The 24,132-nt window shown below is 37.5% G+C and overlaps 1 protein-coding gene across 4 annotated transcripts in view; it reads right to left on the reverse strand.

Moving 5' to 3' along the window:
- Window positions 1-1,481: 1,481 nt before the first annotated feature.
- Window positions 1,482-24,132, reverse strand: part of gtf2h1 (general transcription factor IIH, polypeptide 1) — an 83,927-nt gene continuing 61,276 nt past the window's right edge. For all 4 annotated transcript variants that reach the window (XM_072272335.1, XM_072272333.1, XM_072272337.1 and 1 more), the window contains 3 exons: window positions 20,992-21,107; window positions 13,348-13,440; window positions 1,482-2,067 (listed from right to left, as the gene is read on the reverse strand). In XM_072272335.1, the coding sequence (XP_072128436.1) occupies window positions 1,981-2,067; window positions 13,348-13,440; window positions 20,992-21,107 (296 nt within the window). In that variant the 3' untranslated portion in view covers window positions 1,482-1,980. The remainder of the gene's footprint in view (window positions 2,068-13,347; window positions 13,441-20,991; window positions 21,108-24,132) is intronic.

Here is a 24,132-nt window from a genome sequence, read left to right on the forward strand (position 1 = left end):
TGCTCTTTTGTTCTCTCCTCCCCTTCCCACTCATCAATTTAAAACTTGCTTAATATTTCTTACTTGTCCCAGTTCTGATGAAGGATCATTAACTCTAAAGAACAATTGTTTATCTCTACCCAGGCGCTGGTGCTCAACGTATTTTTATTTCAATGTTTATTAGGATACATTTTGACTTTCCTGATTCTTGTATTATGTGCCTCTACTTACAAACTCTAGGTTCCTAATTTTTTCTTTAAAACTTTCTCAACCTGCCCTGCTACTTTCAATAATGTGTACAAATAACCCTAGAATTTCAGACCCTGTTTCCGTTTTAGAATCATGCCCTCTATACATATTGCCACTGTTTTTACCCCTTGCTGAAATCTAACACATCACATTTTTGTGGTATATTTTTCTGTGGCCAGTCCAGCAGATTGTGTACAATAGTATCCTCTTGAAGTTGATTTTTATACTCCTCAAAGCTCACCATCCTTCCAAGCCATGTGTCATTCACTCAAGTTCAATTCCAAAGCCCAAAGAAACAAATTGTTATTTCTCCAGTGAACAATTATTTGCTATTCACCAAAGACATCTGCATCAAGTTAAACACTATTTGCCCTGAATCAATTTATATATATTCAAGTGAACATACTTAAATTGATCCATTATGTACATTCATGTGGACATTATCAACCATAATACATCACCGTCCAGCATGGAGGTGTCGCTGCACAGGACTGGGAAAAAAAAACGGCAGAGGATTGTAAACTTAGCCGGCTCCATTATGGGCACTAGCCTCCCCGCTACTGAGGACATCTTCAAAGGGGTCCATCATCAAGGACCCTACCACACAGGATATGCCCTCTTCTCGTTGCTACCTTCAGCGAGATGGTACAGGAACTTGAAGACACACACTCAATGCTTTAGGAGAAGCTTCTTCCCTTCTGCCATCAGATTTCTTAAAAGACAATGAATCATAAACACTACCTCACTATTTTTTGCACTGCTTATTTATTTTCTACAAGTATAATTATATTGTATACATAATAATTTATAGAATATCTCTGCATTGCACTGTACTGTTCCCACAAAACATTCACATCATATGTCAGTGGTAATAAACCCAATCCCAATAATCCTGTTCCTGATTATGGTTTCTAAAAGTTCTTCTATGATGTGTTGAACAGACTTGTACATAGTTATGGAGTTTACCCTCAGCTTTCTGTTTTGAACAATGGTGTAATACAGCAGTTCCCCATCTTCAATGACATCAGCTTTGTTTGAAATGGCTCAGATTTTTATCATTACTTCTCAGATGTATCTTCCAAATTCAAAGATCACTGATATGCAAAACGTGGAACAAATTTATATGTATGACATAGGAGTGAAAGGTTAAATGGGGCATAGAATCATTCAAAGACTGCATCATTCCAGGGGGGCTACACCAGCAAATATAAAACTTCTATAATTTGCATTTCTCTTAATATTTAACAAATGAGAATGGTCAAAATAATTTCACATTAATTCTTTATTTAAAATATCCACATCTTCCATTCCCTCAGTTACAAACAGGATCCAAAAACAGAGGGCTACAGTTCTGAAAAAAGTTGCACATTTACATTGTGCCATTCATGTTTAAAACTTTACACAAAAATGAAAAAATGTTTAGGCTAGAAAGAGTTTCTAAATATACTCAGTTATCATTTGACAGATTCTTTGTGCAGAGAAGCAGCGCTGCCTTCCCAAGCTGTCTCACACAGTATTTGTCCTGTAGCTCCCTCCAGTTTTGGTCAGTTGGTGAGAGTCACCCTGAGTGGTCCACCTTATTGCATTTCTTTCTCCCAGTGTGCAGCTCTGAAAATTACATTGAGTCTCTGCAATTTTGTAGGGCTCCCAGCTCCTGTCCAGCACAGCAGGTTAGAGAACAGGTAGCAACTTCTGCTGGGACTTTGCAGGTAACAATAGCTCTTAATCTCAAACATCTTGATACAATTATCATCACGTCTTCTTCTGCATTCGTTTTGATTGCCAGGCATGGAACTTATTGAAGGCTCCCTGTAACATATCTTCTAAATGACCAGTGAACTGTTAGGACACAAAAAGTATGAAACATAAGCAAACTTCAAAATGTATGATAGGCATACCATCTCCAACACTGGACAAATCAAGAAGAGAGAATTTCAATGTGAAATATCCAAATGCCCATTGAAGGCTCCTGCTGCAAGAAAACTAAACAACAAAACTGTTTAATATGCTAATAATTTAAAGTCATTTTTATGAAAGTTTCCTCTACTCTTTCAGGAAGCGCCCTTCCCTCCCCCAGTCACAGAAACTTATCTTAAATTCAAGCAACATACATCAAAGTTGCTGGTGAATGCAGCAGGCCAGGCAGCATCTCTAGGAAGAGGTACAGTCGACGTTTCGGGCTGAGACCCTTCGTCAGGACTAACTGAAAGAAGAGCTAGTAAGAGATTTGAAAGTGGGAGGGGGAGGGGGAGATCCAAAATGATCGGAGAAGACAGGAGGGGGAGGGATGGAGCCAAGAGCTGGACAGGTGATTGGCAAAAGGGATACGAGAGGATCATGGGACAGGAGATCCAGGGAGAAGGAAAGTGGGGGGGGGGGGGAAATCCAGAGGATGGGCAAGGAGTATAGTGAGAGGGACAGAGGGAGAAAAAGGAGAGAGAGAAAAAAAAAAGAATGTGTGTATATAAATAAATAACAGATGGGGTACGAGGGGGAGGTGGGGCATTAGCGGAAGTTTGAGAAGTCAATGTTCATGCCATCAGGTTGGAGGCTACCCAGATGGAATATAAGGTGTTGTTCCTCCAACCTGAGTGTGGCTTCATCTTTACAGTAGAGGAGGCCGTGGACAGATATATCAGACTGTACCTCATCCTAGAGATGCTGCCTGGCCTGCTGCGTTCACCAGCAACTTTTATGTGTGTTGCTTGAATTTCCAGCATCTGCAGATTTCCTCATGTTTGCGATCTTAAATTTATGTTCACTGGTTGCACAGTCTCCTGTTAATGGAAACAGTTTCTTTCTTTTCACCTCTCATGTGATAAACTACCCAATTTCCTATTCAAACTTCTCTGCTATGACTACCTATGTTTCCTAACACTACTGAGATCTTTCATCTTTGACATCATAATTGAAAACCTCTTCTGTATCCTCTAACAACTGTGTCCTTCCTAATCTGGACATAGTCATGAAATTAACAACTTCAGGTTCGAAAGGCCAGCAAACATTGGTGTTCAGATGTCCATTTCCTCAGAACTGTTTCCTTTCACTTCCCCTAATGATCCTTAAAAGCTTGTTGATGAAGCTTTTGGTCTCGGCGTGCAGCTTTACCAAATATTGTATCAGAAAAGCACCTTGAGAAATTTTACATAACTGACCAACAAAAATGAGAAAGTCCTGTATAATAGCCATAGTATAGAGAATAACTCCATCTCAAATCTACAGACTGCATGCTGCATAAATTTCAAACTTACATTCAATGATGAAAAAAATCTTAACCTCAGCAATATATTAAAGCATGAATTTAAGCCATTCAAGCATGAATAGACTACATTCACATTTTGAATCCTTGATGTGTATTTAGCCAAAATAAGTTTCCAGATGTGTTCTGAAAGCTAGCCCACACTGATATGAAAGGGAGAAGTTTGGTCGAAAGGCCAGCAAACATTGGTGTTCAGATGTCCTAGGCCAGTGAGTGGATACCCTAATCAAATTTAGTTCTGTATTAGGCTTTCATTTGTGAATAAGATTGGCGATAATCCAATTGTGAAAATGTGTACCGTTTCCAAAAACATTCTTTAGTCACTCAAACCAGATGCTGGACAACATCAGTGAACTAAAATCTCTGAGCAGCACAGTGGTCCAGTATTTTATAAATGCAGCAACCTGGATTCTATCCTGATATCAGGTGCTATCTGCATAAATCTGCACGTTTTCCCAGTGAATGTGTAGGTTTTCTCCTGATGCTCTGGTTTCCACCTGCATTCTAAAAACATCAAGTTAAGTAAGTTATTTCTTAATTATACTGCCTCTAGTGTGTGGGTGAGTTGTAGAATGAGGGAGGAGTTGATAGAAATACAAGGAAAATAAAATGGGATTAATATGATTTGTGGCTGGCAAGGATTCGGTGGGCCAAGGGGACTGCTTCCATGCTTGACGACACAACACGACAATGATTTTGAACAGTCCTTTTTGACTCATTGTCTACATAGCTATGTAATAAAGCATGGAACTAAATTTAGAAAGCTATGCTGAACTAGATGCAGCTATAAAAGACCATCTATGCCCATGATGCAGTTGATTTCACAACGAAGACATCAGCATATTCACCACCTTCTTAAGACCAATAAAGTACTGAAGAGATACAAGAATCAGTAATTACTGTAAAGACAGCTACTTCTAACACAAAAGCAGCCAAACATTGGCAAACACATGAAATAAGACATAGTGCTTTAGAAATAGTTATTGTTGTGCCACCATGTCATTATAACATAATGACAAATAATGTAGCAGAACGCCAGTGGATGAAACTACTCCAATAAGGTCACTTTTAAAAGCTGACTCACTAAGTTATCACAACGTTATTGCACTGTTTTGCAAGACATTGATTGGAAACAAGATCATACATCACATGGGGCAGAGCTGTTTCTAGTTTAATTGTACACCTGACAATTTGCACTTTGGGGGGACTTCCGGTAGCGCTCATGGAGTGAAGTCGCGTTCTTGACTCGCTCCATTACCTCTGAGTTTTTCTTCTTATGATCAGCTATATTTTAATTAACCATTAAGGCATCGACTTTTACAATACTTTGAAACAAATTGGGCTCTTTGATAATCGGATGCGTTCAAGGTCTGCTATGTCTAAGAATGGAAAAAATGGGAAGGACGGCAAACCTCTGGGTAGACCGAAAGGTACCGATTTCCCTCCGACTGAACCACCGGTGACTTTGAAAGCTATATCGGAGCTAATTCAAAGGGAAATTTCAACCTCTATTACGGAGCTGATTCGTGAGGAAATTTCAATTAGTTTCCAGAAAATTGCCGATTCAATCGAGAAGATACAAATATCTATTACGGAACATCAGTCGGCTATATCTGATCTTCAAAAATCCACGCAACAAAGTGAGCTCAAGATGGAGAAAATCGAAGAAACAATTAATGTAATGAAGAAGAAACTCGACTTTCTGACCTTTAAAAACTCTGACTTAGAATCCAGAATGTGACGGCAGAATCTTCGAATGATTGGGGTGCGTGAAGCTGTTGAATCTGATAACCTTATGAAGTATTTTTCTCAACTTTTAAAAGATGCATTTCCTACTGTATTTCCTGACCAACCACCATTATTGGATCGTGTTCACATTGTTCCATCATACTCGTTTAGCTCAGATAAACCTCGACATGTCATTTTACGTTTTCATTACTTTCAAGACAAGGAGAAACTGTTTCGTTTTGTTCGATCTAAAGGTTACATTGATTTTCTGGATCTTAAGTTCCGATTTGTGGAGGATTTCAGTAAACCAATCCGGGATCAACGGGTTCGTTACAGATCTGAGATGTCAGAACTCTACAAGATGGATTTAAAACCAGCGCTGCTTTACCCTGCACGTCTAAGGATTCGTACGTCGGATGGAGCCCTCCGTTTTTTTGAATCTCTATCGGATGCCCAGAGTTATCTGGATCAATTTTCACCTTCAACATCTTAATCGTAATTTTTAACTATCTCCGTTGATCGGAGGTTGTGAATTTGTCATTCTTAATTTTTTTTTGTCCTATATGGGCAGAAAAGTTTATTTTTGATTATTTAATATGGTTGCTAAACTTTCTTTTTAACTGCGTCACTCCTTTCTTTTTCCCAGGGGATTCTGGGTGGTTATTTCCTCACCGTCATTTTACGTATTTCCTTTGTGGCCTTAAATTTTGTAGATTTTAAATCTACTTTGTTTTGTAGGTTTTCATAACTAGTTTATGTTAATAATCTCATTTTTTTTTTGTTTTGTTTACTTATAGGGTCTGGGGTTTGTTGCGGTTTTTTTATATTTTCTGGCTTTTACTCTGTTACATTATGTGTTTGTTTTAATTGAGTTACCTTTTTTTATTTTCTTACTGTTTTATAATTAGCTGATCTTTTTTATATTTACACTTTTTTTAGGGAGCATATACCGGAAGTCATGGGGGTAGTTTTAGTGCTTGCTTCTTTCGGGCTGGTCTGCGTTAGATTTAGCCTTGGCGTCATGGGGTGGGGGGTGGTGGGAGGGGCTTCACGTTTTAGTTTCTTTCTTCTTGGGCTATGTACATTATTGAAGTATTGGTTGCGTTCTTCTTCCCGGTATCTCTTATTTGTTCTGTTCCCTTTCCGGGTTCGTGGGTCAAGCCTATCGTCAATCCTCCTTGTTGCGGGTTGACTTTAGGGTTTATGGAGTCTATTATTAATTTTGTCTCCTGGAGTACTAATGGTCTTAATCATCCTATTAAAAGGAAAAAAGTTTTTAAAGTGTTCCGGAGACTTAAAGCATAAATTTTATTTTTACAAGAGACCCATGTGCGGAGGGGGGACAGACTACGTTTTTTTAAATTCTGGAAGGAACAACGGTTCCATTCGAACTCTAACGCTAAGATTCGAGGCGTCTCTATTTTTATAGACTCCTCAGTTACTTTTATACAACATATTATTTCTGATCCGAATGGTAGATTTCTATTGGTTAGTGGTCTACTATTTAATAAAAAGGTAGTTTTGGTTAATGTTTATGCTCCTAATATGGACTGTCCGGAATTTTATAAATCATTATTCAATCAGTTCCCGAATTTGAATGAGTTTACATTGATCTGGGGCGGAGATCTTAATACCTGTTTATCTCCAGCTTTGGACCATTCGGCTCCTCTACGGACCTTACCTAATAAATCTGCAACTTTGATTAATTCATTCCTCTCTGATTCTAGGTCGACGGACATTTGGCGTTTTTTGCATCCTCAGGAAAAAGATTTTTCTTTTTTTTCCACATGTTCACCATTCCTATTCAAGAATTGATTATTTCTTTATTGATTCTCGTCTTATTTCTTCAGTGATTAAATGTGATTATGACTCTATAACCATTTCGGATCATGCTGCACTTAAGCTTTCTATTAAAATTCAGGCCAATACACAAAATAATAGACAATGGCGTTTTAATTCGCTGTTGCTTCAGGACTCGGACTTTGTTAACTTTATGAATGAACAGATTGATCTTTTTTTTACAATTAACTATACAGGGGATATTTCTGTGAACATTCTTTGGCATACTTTTAAAGCTTATATTTGTGGTCAGATTATCTCGTATTCTGCTGCCTTGAGGAAGAAGCTGAAGCAGAAGGAGTTGGTAATTGTGGACAAGATTAAGGAAATTGATAAGAAATATGTTATAGCTCCTTCTGAGGAGTTATATAAACAAAGAACTGAACTTCAAATGGAACAGAGTTTATTACTTTCGTCCTCGATTGTAAACCAATTAAAAAAAAACAAGAAGTGAATTTTATGTATACAGTGACAAAATTGGCAAACTGTTGGCTAATCAACTGAAGTCTAATTATGCTAAATCTCAAATTAATCAGATTTATAACCAAAATGACCGACTGATACTTGATCATGTGGGGATTAATCAAACCTTCTGTGATTTTTATTCTTCCTTATATCAATCAGAGTCTCCTCGAGGTTCTAAATATATGAATGATTTTTTAGATAATCTAGACTTCCCTGAGATTTCACAGGATATGTCTTCTATGTTAGATACTCCCATTACCATGGATGAGATTAAGAATGTTATTTTCTCTATAATTTGGGGAAAGCTCCTGGCCCTGATGGGCACCTTCATTAATCCCTTGGCTCTGTAGGGTTTTTGAAGCTTCATTAAAACTTGGTAAACTTCCTGAATCTTTTAATAGAGCGTCAATCTCTCTAATATTAAAGAAGGATAAAGATCCTGCTCAATGTGCATCTTATAGACCAATATCTTTATTAAATGTTGATTCTAAAGTTTTTTCTAAGTTATTAGCAAATAGATTAGAAAAAGTACTTCCTTTTATTATTTCGGAAGACCAAACGGGTTTTATTAAAGGTCGTTACTCTTTTTATAATATTCGCACACTGTTAAATATTGTTTATACTCCCTCACAAAATGTTCCTGAGTGTGTTATCTCTTTAGATGCTGAGAAAGCTTTTGATAGAGTAGAATGGCCTTATTTATTTAAGGTGCTTGAAATGTTTAATTTTAGCTCGAAATTTATATCCTGGATTAAACTGTTATATCATTCTGTGGCCCCGGTCCGTACTAACTCTCTAAACTCACCTTTTTTCCCTCTTTTTCGAGGTACTCGACAACGTTAGTCCTTTATTATTTGATATTGCATTAGAACCTCTTGCAATTGCCATTCAAGGATCTCCAACTATTACTGGGATAACTCGGGGCTTAAAGTCCCATAAAATATCACTCTATGCTGATGATTTACTTTTATATATTTCTAATCCCCAAAAATCCATCCCTGCTGTTTTAGAGCTATTAGCACAATTTGGTCTTTTTTCAGGTTATAAATTAAATCTTAGTAAGAGTGAACTTTTCCCGATTAATAAACAACTTCCCTTATATCATAACTTTCCATTTAAATTGATTAATAATTATTTTTCATATCTTGGGATTAAAATTACTTGTAAATACAAAGATTTATTTAAGATTAACTTTTTACCCTTAATTGACCATATTATTCAACTTTCATCTAAATGGTTTCCTTTATATTTAACTTTCATTGGTCATATTAATGCAGTTAAGATGTTTTTTTTGCCAAAATTTTTATATATATTTCAGGCATTACCAATTTTTGTTCCAAAATCTTTTTTTGATAAAGTTGACTCCAAAATTTCTTCATTTATTTGGCAAAATAAAAACCCGAGACTGGGTAAAATACATTTACAGAAAGCTAAGAGAGATGGAGGTTTAGCATTACCTAACTTTAGATTTTATTATTGGGCAATTAATATTCGACAGAGGAAATTTTGGTTACTTGACCAGGATATACTATCCATTCCTAAATGGGTAGGTAGCATTGGAGTTACAATCTGTTCAGGGCTATACACTTGGCTCTATTTTAGGTTCCTCTCTTCCTTTTGATTTGAAACGCCTTAAACAGGTGTCTAACCCGATAGTTAAATATACTTTACGTATTTGGTTTCAATTCAGAAAATTTTTTGATCTTAACCAATTTGGGCTAGCGATTCCTATTTTAGGTAACATATTTTTTCCTCCCTCTTTTACGGATCGTGCTTTTCAAATTTGGAAGACTAAGGGTATTTCACGGTTTTTGGATTTATTTTTAGATGGTTCCCTTATGTCTTTTGAACAATTATCTAATAAATATAATTTACCAAGAATACATTTTTTTAGATATCTACAAGTTAGAAATTTCCTAAGTACTATACTTTCTTCCTTTCCAATGCTTCCTCCTACATACATTTTAGATACTATAATTAACCTTAATCCATGTCAGAAAGGTGCATCAGCTATTATTTATAATATTATTATGAAACTTAGGAAAGCTCCATTCGATAAGATTAGGTCAGATTGGGAACAAGAATTGGGTTCTATTATTTCCGTGGATGACTGGGGGCAGATTTTACAATTAGTCAATACTTCCTCTATCTGTGCTAAACATTCCCTAATTCAATTTAAAGTTGTTCATAGAGCACATATGTCCAAAGATAAATTAGCTCGCTTTTATTCTCATATTAATCCTTTTTGTGATAGATGTCCGGGGCAGATAGCCTCTTTAACTCATATGTTTTGGTCTTGTCCTACTCTGGAAACTTTTTGGAGAGACATTTTTAATATTATCTCCAAGGTATTGAATATAGATATCTCTCCTCACCCTATTACTGCTATCTTTGGACTACCTAAAATTTCCAGTAATCTTTCTCCTTCAGCCCATAGAATGATTGCATTTCTTACTTTAATGGCGAAAAGATGTATCTTACAACATTGGAAAGAGCTTAATGCTCCAACTACCTTTTTTTGGTTTTCTCAGACGATATTATGCTTGAATTTGGAGAAAATTAGAAGCAATCTTTATGACTCCTCATTTAAATTTGAACAGACCTGAAGATCTTTTATTCAATATTTTCATTTAATGTAATATATACCCTCCTTGTTTTTTTTTACTGTTTTTAATGGAGGTTGGGATTTAGGACGTGATTTTAAGTTTTTTAACTCTGTTTGGTTTCAAGTTAGCCCATTGCTTTGCTTTGCTTTTAGTTAGTTGCACGGTGGGTTTTTTTTGGGGTTTTTTTTTTCCTTTTCTCTATTGATATATATATAAAAATTAGTATACTATTATGTTAACTTGGTACGTTATGTTTAAATTACATTGTTTGTATCATTTTTTTTGTATTAATATCTCCTGTAATTTTATTATATTCTAACAGTGTATTAGTGCCTATTTGGCTTACCTTTTTGTATACTTATTCAATAAAAAGATTTAAAAAGAAAGACAATTTGCACTTTGGTAGAGGTAGGGATATCATGTTGAAGCTTACAGTCTGGGAAAAAAAATTAACAGCATACAAGTAAAACCATGATCAGGAATGAAGGGATGGGCAGTGGAAAGACTTAGATAGAGTGGATGTGGAGAGGATATTTCCTATAGTGGGTGAGTCTAGGACCAGAGGGCACGGCCTCAGGATAGTGGGTCATCCATTTAGAATAGAGCTAAGAAGGAAGCTCCTTAGCTAGAGGGAGTGGTGAATCTGTGGAATTTTTTGCCACTGATGGCTGTGGAGGCCATGTCATTGGGTATATTTAAAGCAGAGGTTGATAGGTTCTTGGCTAGTCAGGGTGTCAAAAATGATGGGAAGAGGCAGGAGAATAGGGTTGAGAGGGGTAATAAGTCAACCAATAAATCGCGGAGCCTGTTTTTACTCCCATGCCTCATGGTCTTACAGAATGTTTAATAGTGAAAATGGTTACAATAGTGACTGCAGTATTTATTATGTGATTAGGTAATTGAGGGTTCAAAATCAGGATCTATTTGGTTAAAGTCAAAAAATAAAAGGAACTTCCTGTATATTACTTTGGAATATATTATTGATTCTACTTCCTCAAGCGACTAAAGAAATTTGGCAAGACCCTGTTGACTCCTATTAATTTTAATTGATGCACCGTAGAAACCAACCTATTTGGATGCGTAATGGCTTAGTATGCCAACTGCTTTGCACATGACCCTAAGAAACTGCAGAGAGCTGTGGATAGGGCTCAGCATATCACGGAAACTAGCCTCCCCTTCCTCCATACACTCTTGTCTATGCCTCAGTCAGGGCAACCAGCGAAATCAAAGACCCCACCTACCCAGATATTCTTTCTTCTCCTCTCACCCATTAGGCAGAAGGTACAAAATTCTGAAAGCACATATAACTGTTATATTATTTGTACGATACGTTGGACTCCTGACCTTACAATAATCTATCACATTATGATCTTTCACCTTATTTTACTGCACTGCACTTTCTCGACATTTGTCACCCTTTACTTTGCATTCCGTTATTGTTTTATATTGTTTTATCTCAATGATTTGATCTGTATGAACAATATGCAAGACAAGCTATTCACTGCATCTCAGTACATGTGACAATAATAAACTAATTACCCTTACCAGTAGTAAGGAAGAGAGAGGACTACTGAAATTATTGAAAGTGAAGGGCTTTAAATAATAGAATAAAATAGCAAATGCGCTAAAATTTTGTTGAATTTCTCAAAGATACACAAGAAATTAACTTCATTAGGCTCTCAGCCCAACTAGGTGGTAGTACTATGGAAAGTGAAATGAAGAACCCCATGTGCATCATGTTTCAGGGAGAGAGCATGAGGGAAGTGGGGATCACAGTGTAATTAGGTTTGGAATGGTGTTAGCTCTTCTCACTTGAGAGTCACAAAGCTGTTCAGTTTCAAGGTATTTTTAGTTAAGCAGGCAGGGAAGTGATCAAAACGGTACAATACTAGTAATCTAATGAATGCATTTCCCTCTTTATAATCACAAGAACAAAAGCCTGCATTTCAGAATGCCTCAATAGTGCTGAAGATCCAAGAAATAAAGGAAGATAATGCTTTTTGATAAAACTATGAAATATGGGTAGTTTTGCTGTACTCCTATGTGAGAAGGTTTACGATCATAGAAAAAGCTCTGTGTCATTATTTTCTGTAATGTACAGCCACACCATCCATGCATACGTCAAGAAACACAAGTTCAAAAAATATATATTTATTTCGTTCCCCACCTACATAAATTTGGAGAACAAATTTTATTCCTCATCTCATTTTTGGGTTGTGATTTGTAGATTCTATAAGAGTGAATTTCCATTACCATAAAACAGAAGCTGTCTGCACTAGTTATCAGTGATGGAATTGGTGCATTTGCTGCTACATTATTATAAAATCATTTTCTAACAATTGACATGACAACAGATTAATATCCAAATAACAGAAGAAGATCATACATTTTGTGCAGACCTCAAAGTAGTCAAGAACATTAAAAAATGTTTGGGACCGAAATATTCCTTTTCACTGATTTTAGCGACAACTTAAACCTTTGATAGTGCTACTTCAACTTCCTTCCTGCAAGAAACATCATGGCTATATTATAGATCTAACAATGCAGAAGGTTAGTCCAATAATCTGGGCACATGAAAATTCTACAGCAATGACTACTAATTTTAACTTCAGTTAATTAATTTGGATTAAAAAGCTAGAACCAGAAATGTTGATCCTGAAACAGACTGTTGCAAAAATCCACCTGCTTCATGAATATTCTTTTGAAAAGGAAATCTGTCATCAATATCCATTCCGCAAACCAAAGTGGTTGACTCTTTAAAAAAAAACATATCTGAGATCAAAAAGTCTTCATAACATTTAAAGATAATGGAAATTTGGAAAAGCATACCATTATCCATTTTCATACTTAAAGTGGACAAAGGAGTGTTTTGGTTATTGAATGCCAACCTCCTTCAGATTTCTCATAGTATGATCCTCATTTCAATGAATTGTCACAAATGAGGATATTTGCACAATGCTCAATTCCATTCTCAACATCCCAGATAATGAGCAGCTACAATAAGTCCTCTTAGTTCAACATGGGCAAAAATCAATGCCTTTATTTTCTATTAGTAATATTCTCATTACCCAACTATTGGGCAATGATCAACTCCAAAGAGTTAATTACATACCATTGATATTAAGTATCAATGAAAATGGCACCCAATCCATTAATGAATAAAATAATTCAATTCCTTGTACCAGGATAGTCATCATAGTATATGCAATTGCTCAGACTCACATTTGTACTGATGTACAGCTTCTGTAGTTTCTCCCGAAATGGCCTTAGTTTTGTCATCTGGAATCTCTCCAGGTTATTCATCATCTTCCCAACCTACCATACCAAACAAAAAAATAACTATAGGCCTCATCAAAAAACAATTCTTGTGGAATAACCAACAAGTATTACCGAAGATGTTATGCTCAAAGGTTTCCAAGAACATCACAACTTTTTGTTTTAAGTCAATATACTTATATAGAACTTATATACAGTACTTATTATCAATTAGTTTCCAAATTTGGTCCACGAGATCACAGCATTAATTTGTCCAGGCTGATAGGCAAGGCATGAAGAACTAGAAATAGACTTGCAGAAGGAAGACATCACAAAAGAACATGCTCCAGATCACCATCTGGTAGCATTCAGTACTATCATCCCCTCAAAACTAATCAATAAGTTTCAAGAACTGGGCATCAGTACCTCCTTGAGCAACTGAATCCTCTACTTCCTCAATTGCAGACCCCAGTCAGTTCGGATTGGCACAACATCTCCACAATCTCCATCAGTACAGGAGCACACAAGGCTGTGTGCTTAGCCACCCGTTCCACTCGGTTTTCACTTCTGACTGTGTGGCTAAGCATAGATCCAATGCCATTTTCAAATTTGCTGACACCACCACTGTCATAGGCCAAATCAAAGGTGGTGATGAATCAGCATGTAGGAAGGAGATTGAAAATCTTGCTGAGTGGTGCCACAAAGACCTTAGCAAGACCAAGGAGCAGATTATTCTGTTCAGGAGTAGAAAACCAGAGGTCCATGAGCCAGTCCTCAGAGGTGGAGAGGGTCAGCAACTTTAAATTCCTCTGAGGATTTGTCATGGGCCCAGTATGTAAGTGCAATTATGAAGAAAGAATGGTAGCATGTTTTCTTAGCAATTTGCAAAGATTTGGCATAACATCTAAAACTCTGACAACCTTCTGTGTCATAGCCTGGTACAGAAACACCAATGTCCTTGAACGGAAAATCCTGCAAAAGTAGTGGATGTGGCTCAGTCCATCACCCTCCCCACCATTGAGCATGTGAACATGGAAGGTTGCTGCAGGAAAGCAGCATCCATGACTAGACTACCGCACACACCAGATCACGTTCTCTTCTTGCTGTTGCCATCAGGAAGGTGGTACAGGAGCCTCAGGACTCACATTATTAGGTTCAGGAACAGTTATTACCCCTAAACCATCAGGCTTTTGTCCAAAAGCTATAACTTCACTTGCCCTATTAATGAAATGTTCCCACAATCTATGGACTCGCTTTCAAGGACTCTTCATCTCAAGTTCTTGATATTTATTACTTATTTATTATTATTTCTTTCTTTTTGTATTTGCACAGTTTGTTGTTTTTTGCACTCTGGTTGAAAGCCCAGTTGGTGCGGTCTTCCATTGATTCTATTATGGTCATTATTCCATAAATAAATTAGATTTATTGAGTACGCCCGTAAGAACATGAATCTCAGGGTTGTATATGGTGGCATATATGTACTTCGATAACAAATTCAATTTGAACTTAAGGAAATTTATTGTGCAATTACAGGATTGAACTCGGATGGCAATTACTCTGTTGTCAAATATTGTCATTCATTATTAATTGGTAAGGCTCACAGGTCATCAGCATCACAAATAATATCTGTAACACTTACAGAACATAGAACATTACAGCATTGCGCAGGCTCTACAGACCACAACATTATGCCGAACTTTTAATCTATTCTAGGATCAATCTACCAGGGGTACCCAACCCTTCATATGCCATTTGTGTTGGTCACGTGGCCAAGTGGTTAAGGTATTCGTCTAGTGATCTGAAGGTCGCTAGTTCGAGCCTCAGCTGTGGCAGCGTGTTTGTATCCTTGAGCAAGGCACTTAACCACACATTGCTCTAGTGTCTGTGCAAGGAGTGGCGCCCCACACAGACTTCCAATCTGCGCTTTGTAAGGCATGAAAATGCCTGACGCAGGCCTCTCATGGTCTGAGTCGACATCCCCCCATATGCCATGAACCAATACCATTGAGCAAGGGTGGACCCTTCTCTCCTATGTAGAGCTCCAATTTTCTATCTTCCATGTGCCTATCTCAGATTCTTGTAAGTGTTCCTATTATATCTGCCTCTACCACCACCCCTGGCTCACACCCACCACTCTCTGATATCCCCCTGTACTTTCCTCTAGTCACCTTAAAGTTATGCTCCCCCATATTAGCCACTCAATCTATGCACTTTATTATCTTTTTCTCATCTATCAAGTCACCTCTCATCCTCCTCCTCTCCAAAGAGAAAAGCACTAGCTCGCTCAACCTGTCCTCTTAAGACATGCTCATTAATCCCGGTAGCATCATGGTGAAGCTCCTCTGTGTGCTCTCCAAAGCTTCGATATCCATCCAAAAAATGAGGTGACCAGAACTGATAACAATACTCCTAAGTGTGGTCTAAACAGGGTTTTATAGAGCTGCGACATTACCTCACGTTTCTTTAACTCAATCTTCCAACTAAAGGCGGCCAATACAGCATACACCTTCTTTAACAACCCTATCAACTTGTGTGGCAACTTTGAGGAATGTGGATCCTTGGATTTCTCTGTTTCGCCACACTGCTAAGAATCCTGCCATTAATCCTGTATTTTGCCTTCAAATTTGACCTTCTGAAATGAATCACTTCAGACTTTTCTATTCAGACTTCATCTGTCACTTCTCAGTCCAGCCCTACATCCTATCAATGTCCTGCTAAAATCTACAACAATCTTCTACACTAGCCACAAAACCACCAACCTTTTGTGTCACCTGCTAACTTACTAACCCATCCTTCCACTTCTTCATTGAAGTTATTTATAAAAATCACAAAGAGCAGGGGTCCCAGAACAGATCCCCGTGGAACACCACTGGTCACTAACCTCCAGGCACAATATGCCATGTCTACAACCACCCTCTCCCTTCTATGGGCTAGCCAATTCTCAATCCACACAGCCAAGTTTCCCTGGATCCCATACCCCCCGACTTTCTGAAAAGGCTATACCTTATCAATTGCCTTTCTAAAATCAATATGCACCATAACCACTTCTCTACATTCGATGTATTTTGCCACATCTTCAATGAATTCAATCAGACTCGTGAGACATGACCTGCCCCTCGAATAGTCATGCTGACTATTAGGCTATGTTTTTCTAAATGCTGGTATATCTGGTCTTTAAGAACCTTCTCCAATAATGTTACCCACCACTGTAGTAAGATTCACTGGTCTATAATTCACTCAACCATTTCTCTTTTGACTCGTCTCATTTACTCCAAACTCAAGATGCAGCCCTGGTCACCTTCCTGGGTCCCAGCTATGCCTGCTATGTGTTCCCTAGTAATGCTTCCCAACCCCTTCTGTGCTACATTGACAACTGCATTGGTGCTGCTTCATACACCCATGCCAACGTTTTCAATTTCATCAACCTTGCCTCAATCTTCCACCCTGTCCTTAAATTCACATGGTCTATTTCTGACACTCTCTCCCCATCCTTGACCTCTCTGGCTCCATCTCTAGAGACAAACTGCCTATCAATATCTTTTACAAACCAACCAACTCCCACGGCTATTTTGGACTGTACGACTGTACCTCTTTCCAGTCCTGTAAAATGTCATTCCTTAACCTCCGCCACGTCTATTCTCAGGATAAGGCTTTCATTTCTAGGACGTTACAGATGTTGTCCTCCTTCAAACAACAGTGTTTCCCTTCCTCCACCACTGATGATGCCCTCACCTACACCTCCTCCATTTCCTGGACATCAGCCCTCAACCCATCTTCCTACCACCTTGACAGGGATAGAGTTCCTCTTGTTCTCACCTACCAGCCCATGAGCTTCTGCATCCAACATATCATTCTCCGCAACTTCCACCATCTTCGACGGGACCCTATTACCAAGCACATCTTCATCTTCTCACTCTCTCAGGGATTGTTCCTTCTATGATTCCCTTGTCCATTTGTCCCTCCCCACTAATCCCCTGTCTGCACTTATCCGTGCAAGCAGAAGTGCTCCACCTGCCTATTCATCTCTTCCCTCACCTCCATTCAGGACCCCCAAACAGTTCTTCCACGTGAGGCAACACTTTACCTGCAAATCTGTTGGGGTCGTCTATTGCATCCGGTGCTCCCGATGCAGCCTCCTCTACAATGGTGAGACCCAAAGTAGATTGGGAGATCACTTCATCAAGCACCTTCAGTCCATCTGCAAAAAGCAGGATTTCCCAGTGGCCATCCATTTTAATTCCAATTCCCATATGTCGATCCATAGTCCCCTCTACTGCCACTCTCAGGCTGGAGGAGCAACACCTCATATTCCAACTGGGTAGCCACCAACCTGATGGCAAGAACATTGATTTCTCCAATTTCTGGTCATTTTCCCACTATTCTTCAATTTCCTACTCTGGCCTTTTGTGTGTTTTGCTCCGGTGTCTAATTCCCAGGGTTATTGCTACTCCTTTTCTTGAACAAAGGAAGGCCATTTGCCATCCTCTGGAATCATCCAGAACTACTCCTGTGGCCAGTGAAGAACCAAAGATTATCACCAAAGGCACAGCCATGTCTCCCCTCATTTCCTATAATAACTGGGGTATATCCTGTTCGGCCCTGGGGACGCACAGTATCTATCCTATTATTTTTCAAAAGTTCCACTATATTCCCCTTCTTAGTGCCAACTTGTTCTAGTATATCAACCTGTTTAATGCTGTCCTCACAAATCCCCTCTCAATGGTGAATACTGAAGCAAAGTATTCTTTAAGGACCTCACCTACCTTCTCCAATTCCAGGCACATATTTCCTCTTCTATGCTTCATTAGCCCTACTCTCACTCTAGTCCTCCTCCCGTTTCTAACATAGGCGTTGACTGTTTTGGGGTTTTCCTTAATCCTACTTACCATGGCCTTCTCATGCCCCCTTCTAGCTCTGTCCATTCTTAAGTTCCTTCCAGATTACCTGCAAACTCTCTGGGGCTCTGTCTAATCCTTACTTCCTAAACACTAAGTAAGCTTTTTCTTCTTCTTTACTAATGTTCCACATCTCTTACCCATCATGATTCCTCACCTTACCATCCATTCTCTGCCTCAATAGGACAAACCTATCCAGAACCCCATACAAGTACAATAGATTCCAGTTAATTTGAACCATTGGTTAATCAGGGCAGCAGCTTATTTGGGACAACTCTTAAAGAACAAAAACTAATTGAGGAAATAGCCAAGATTCCCTTTGTTTATTTGTGATACTATGCCAGTTAATTAGGACAGGAGACTGTTGCCAAACAGTTTTTAAATAGCATCATTTGCTTGTGTTGTGTTCAATAATCAGCATTTTTTGCCACTGATAGCTGGTGAGAAATGAGCAGTAAGACAATTCAAAACTGTTTTTGAATTGTCTGCTGAAAATGGCCAGGAGTGAAAATGAAACTATTTCACTATTTCAAGTTAGGAGCTACAAAGAATTTGAAGGTGTCCAAAATCATCTTGAATATTACAATGAAAATGAAGATTTAGAGGATGCAATTGTTGAAAACGCTCTGTGAAGAGAGTCCATTACCTGCACAAAATGCCTGCACTCATTTTGTTCATTTACAGTCGATTAAAAGAACATGGCAGCATACTCCAGATGAATTCTTGCTTGATAATTATTAGGAACTAATACAGTTGTATAGTACTATATTGGAAGTGTTCTAATTTGTTTTTTTTTACTTCATTTAAATACATTGTCACTCAGTTAAACAGTAGATGGGCTTTTTTATACCTTTTCAGCTATTTCCATGAAACCTCCACTAATTGGGGCAGCCACTTAATTGGGCCAAAATGTACTGGTTCAGATGTGTCCAAATTAACCAAATCCACTGTGTTCCCTCAACAATCTCCACATTTCCGTTGTGCATTGCCCTGAGTACATCTGCTCCCATTTTACATACCCAAGTTCCTGCCTAACAACATCATAAAGTAAAAGTCAGAAAGATGAGGCTGCTGTCTCTGAAAGGGTCAACCACAGAGAGATCCGAGACCTGACCAGGTTTATTTCCTAATCCCAGATCCAGAATGGCCTTACCTCTCATTGGCCTGACTACGGATTGTGTCAGAAGTGATTCCACTACATATCTAACACATTCCGCCCCATCTAAACCTTTTGTAATAAGGAGGTGCCAATCAATATTAGCAAAGTTGAAATCACCCACAACAAAAACAACCATGTTATTTTTGTACATTTCCAAAATCTACATCCTGATCTGCTCCTTAGTATCTCTGCTCCAATTCTTTCTTATTGTATTTTATTTGTCCTTTTTTATTGTATTTTTACAGTAGATAGAATACAAAGAATAAATAATTTTGAAATCTAGATTATCACCCAAAAGTAAACTGGCTTTACACTGCCCATACAAAAAGTGCTGGAAATGTACAGCAACTCAAAGGAAGAAATCTCAATCCCTGACATTAGTTAAAGATAAATTAAAATTTCTTACATAGAAGCAAGTTTCAAGATCGACGTACCAACACAGAACAGAACACAAAAGTGCAGTGGATTCCAGTTAATAGGGACATATATGGCCCAATTTAGCAACTGCTCCAATTAGCCAAAGTTTCATGGAAATAGTTAAAAAGGTATAAAAAAAAGACAAACTGAGCAACAAATTATGCTTTTAAATGAAATACAATACAAATTAGAAAATTACCAACACTAATGCAGCACTGTAAAACTGTGTATTAGTTCCTAATACTTATCAACAAAGGAATTTATCCACATTGCATTCTTTTGACTGTAAATGAACAAAATCAGCGCACACACCTTGTGCAGAAATGGACTACCTTTATACACTGCTGTTGACAATTGCATTCTCCAAATTTTCATTTTTATTGTAACATTCAAGATGATTGTTGATACCTTTAAATTGTTCATAGTTTCTAACTTGAAGTAGTGAAATTGTTTCATTTTTACTCAATGGCTGTTTCTGACATCTCCAAGCCTGATTGCTTGAAACCATGGTGAGAAAAACAATTATGAATTGTCTTACTGTTTATTTCCACCAAGTATCAATGACAAAAATCACTGCTTTTTGAACACAAGTGCACGCAATTAATGCTAATTAAAAACAGTTCGCTTGAAGCATGATGTTGTGTCCAATGGCCACAACAAGGGCACAGAACTAATGCTAGTTAGAACCTGTTGGGCAAAAGTTTCCTTCCCCAATTAAATGGCATAGTCTGCAAAATAAACAATTGGAATCCTGACTTATTTTCTCGATTAGTGTTTTGTTAAGAGTTGTCCCAGTAGTGGCTGCACCGATTATCCAACAGCCCACTTAACCAGAACCCACTGTATATGTAGAGTTCAGTATCTGAAAAAGTGCAATAAAAGAAAGTGGAATACAAAAATAATAAGGTTCTCCTTTGAATCATGAAGTATTTTGTCATAATAAAACTGAAATCACAGTCTTAAGTATTACATTCTAAATTAATCTTGAGAGCCTGTATAAAATTTGAGATTGATTTTGTCATTCTTGGTTTAGAAAGATGCTCCAATGATGTTAAATACTCCAGATGATGTATAGATAAAGCATGACGGGCTTTAGCTCTTCTAACGACGGGAGACTCTGAGCAGGCGCCAATTCCTTACCTTCTCCTCAAGGAATGGTGTATTGACAGGAAAACAAGACCAGAAGTGCCTCAGTAACTCAGCTACAGCCACATACAAGTGTTTGAGTTCCATCTGGATATCACTTGGCACCATCTCTGCAAAAAAAAAAAAGAAACATAAGAAAGCAGAAATTAAAGGCCACAAACATAGTTTGAAATACGACAAGTAGTATTGTAGGAGAGGGGCTCAATTTCCCAAGGGAAAAAACATTAAGGTGCAGACTTTAACCTTTTTGTACCTCAGCTCTGTTCTGGAAATCCAATTCTTATGATTCAACCTTGTTTTGCAGTCATTCTAGAATTTTCTAGTGGCTACAGTAATCTAATAATGGAACCAACCAAAAATGCAGCTCACCGACCATAAAAAAAATTCCTGTCTACTTTCAGGATGCTTATTCTTTCTGTTAGAAGCCTGTGACTGATAAATAAAATTACAGCAAATTATACCGAGACACTTGGGAATGTTTCTCATTATTATTATTATACATTATTGATGCTTAAACTCTTATGCATAACAGAACTCACACGTTTTAAAATAAATACAACTTTTAATCAAGTTAATCTAGTGAGGGAGTAGGAAGGCTAGTTTCAAAGCCGACTTTATGATTTAAGCTCTTTTAACTGTATTTCTCTCACAATCAGCAATGAATACAGATTACTATAACTGATATAAAATGTAGTTATCTTGATATAATGAACATACACAGGATTATATTCATTCTAGATTTGATCAATTTTAGAGGAAATTTTCAGATAGTAAGGGTTGAATTACTAAGGCAGGCAATTGTGATATTTTACTCAACAAAATAATACAGCATTACTACAACTTAACCAGCAATTAATGAAGATTAATCACTCAGGCATTCCTGACTTTGTGAGACAAAGTAATTTGCATTTGGGATTTATAATAATCTATCCCAAAATGGCCCATTCCAACCCTTATACTTGGTTCTGTGACTCGCAGTATTCTGCAATTGCAGCTGCTTTCTTTATTATCAAACTCGCCTTTATCCTGGTACTTCCTTATGTGCTGCTTCAAGAATGAAGTTCCTTGCTACCTAATAAGATCTTCCAATCTTAACTACAATTATTTTTAAAAAATATATAAAACTACAAATGTCACAAATTCTAAATATAAACCGAAGATTAATAAAAACACTTGATCAAGCAATGTGCATAAAGAAAGGGAATACGGAAACTATGAAATAATTGATTTGTGAATGTCTAATAATTTATAATGATTGTACAAGATAAATAAAACATATACAAAATCCAAAGAATGTGCATTCATAAACCAAATAAGCTGAAAATATTACAAAAGCTGCCTGCTGATAAAGGGTCTAGGCCTGAAAAGTCGACTGTTTATTCATTTCCACAGATGCTGCCTGACCTGCTGAGTTCCTCCAGCATTTTGTGTGTGTAACGCCTTTTCCAGTGGTTCGGTTGTGCCTTTTTTTCTAGTACTTTAGATCTCCACTCCAGTCCTATCTCTACATCCTATACTTTCTCAGTGAGGTTAACAAGCCAATTGTCAAAGTCAAAGTAAATTCATTTTCAAAATACATATACGTTACCATATACAATCCTGAGATTCAAAGTCAAAGTAAATTTATTGTCAAAGTACATATATGTTACCGTATACAACCCTGAAATTTGTTTTCTTGTAGGCAGACATAGCAAATACAAGAAACACAATAGAATCAATGAAAGACTGCACCCAACAGGACAGACAAAAAAAACATGCAAAAGACAACAACTGTGCCATTACAAAAGAGAAAAAAATTACAATAAATAAGCAATAAATATCAAGAACATGAGATGAAGAGTCGTTGATTTTTCAAATTATGTTCTTGATATTTAATGTTTATTTATTTCTTTTCCCCAAGGAAAATCGCCTTATCTTCTGTTTAGGCAATTGTCAACAGACTACAACACAATTCAACAATTTCATGTAGTAGCAATTAATAATGCGAATGCAGCTTCCACTTGCACTTCCCTGGACTAATATTCCATTTTTCTGTTGTCTCTACAGGGGCACAATTGAGAGCATCCTGACTGGCTGCATCACTGCCTGGTATGGGAACTGTACTTCCCTCAATCGCAGGACTCTGCAGAGAGTAGTGCGGACAACCGAGCACAACTTCCCACTGTTCAGGACATTTACAAAGGCAGGTGTGTAAAAGGGCCCGAAGTCACCCCAACCATAAACTGTTCCAGCTGCTACCATCCGGGAAACAGTACCGCAACATAAAAGCCAGGACCAACAGGCTCCGGGAGGACAGCTTCTTCCACCAGGCTTTCAGACTGATTAATTCATGCTGATACAATTGTATTTCTATGTTATACTGACTGTCCTGTTGTACATGCTATTTATTATAAATTATTATAAATTGCAAATTTAGATGGAGACAGAACATAAAGATTTTTACTCCTCATGTATATGAAGGATGTAAGTAATAAAGTCAATTCAATTACTTCACACATTTGCCTTGGACTATCATGCCTTTATTCCTAATCATTTTTATCTTCTGTCCAATCATAAACCTGTTGTTTTCACCCACAGCCCACCAATTTTCCTTGGTTCTGCAATTGTTTACAAACTATTAAAATTCAAACTACATCAAGTTCTAATGATTTAACATCAGTCACCAAAGCCAACTGTGTTCCTTTCTCCACGTATTCATACTGGGTTTCTTGCAATTAATTTTATTGTCAATTTCTTCCACCAGACTTCTGAACCACTTGAACATGCTAGATTTTTATGGTGGCCAAGCCCAGATTTGTCCACTGTACATCAATAATCATACGCAGTAGAGAGCATCCTAACATGCTGTATCACTGCATGGCAAGGAAACTGCACTGCAGCAGATGGAAAGGCTGTACAATGAGTAATCAAAACTACCCAATGCATCGCTGGTACCAGCCTGTCTGCCATCAAGGACATAGAGTGCCAATAAAAAGTATTCAACCCCCCCTCCCCCAGAAGTTTTCATGTTTTATTGTTTTATAACATTAAATCACAGTGGATTTAATTTGGCTTTTTTGACAATGATCAATAGAAATGACTCTTTGGGTGTCAAAGTGAAAACAAATTTCTACAAATTGGTCTAAATGCATTACA

The sequence above is a fragment of the Mobula birostris genome, chromosome 11, assembly GCF_030028105.1.
Source record: "Mobula birostris isolate sMobBir1 chromosome 11, sMobBir1.hap1, whole genome shotgun sequence".
Lineage (NCBI taxonomy): Eukaryota > Metazoa > Chordata > Chondrichthyes > Myliobatiformes > Myliobatidae > Mobula > Mobula birostris.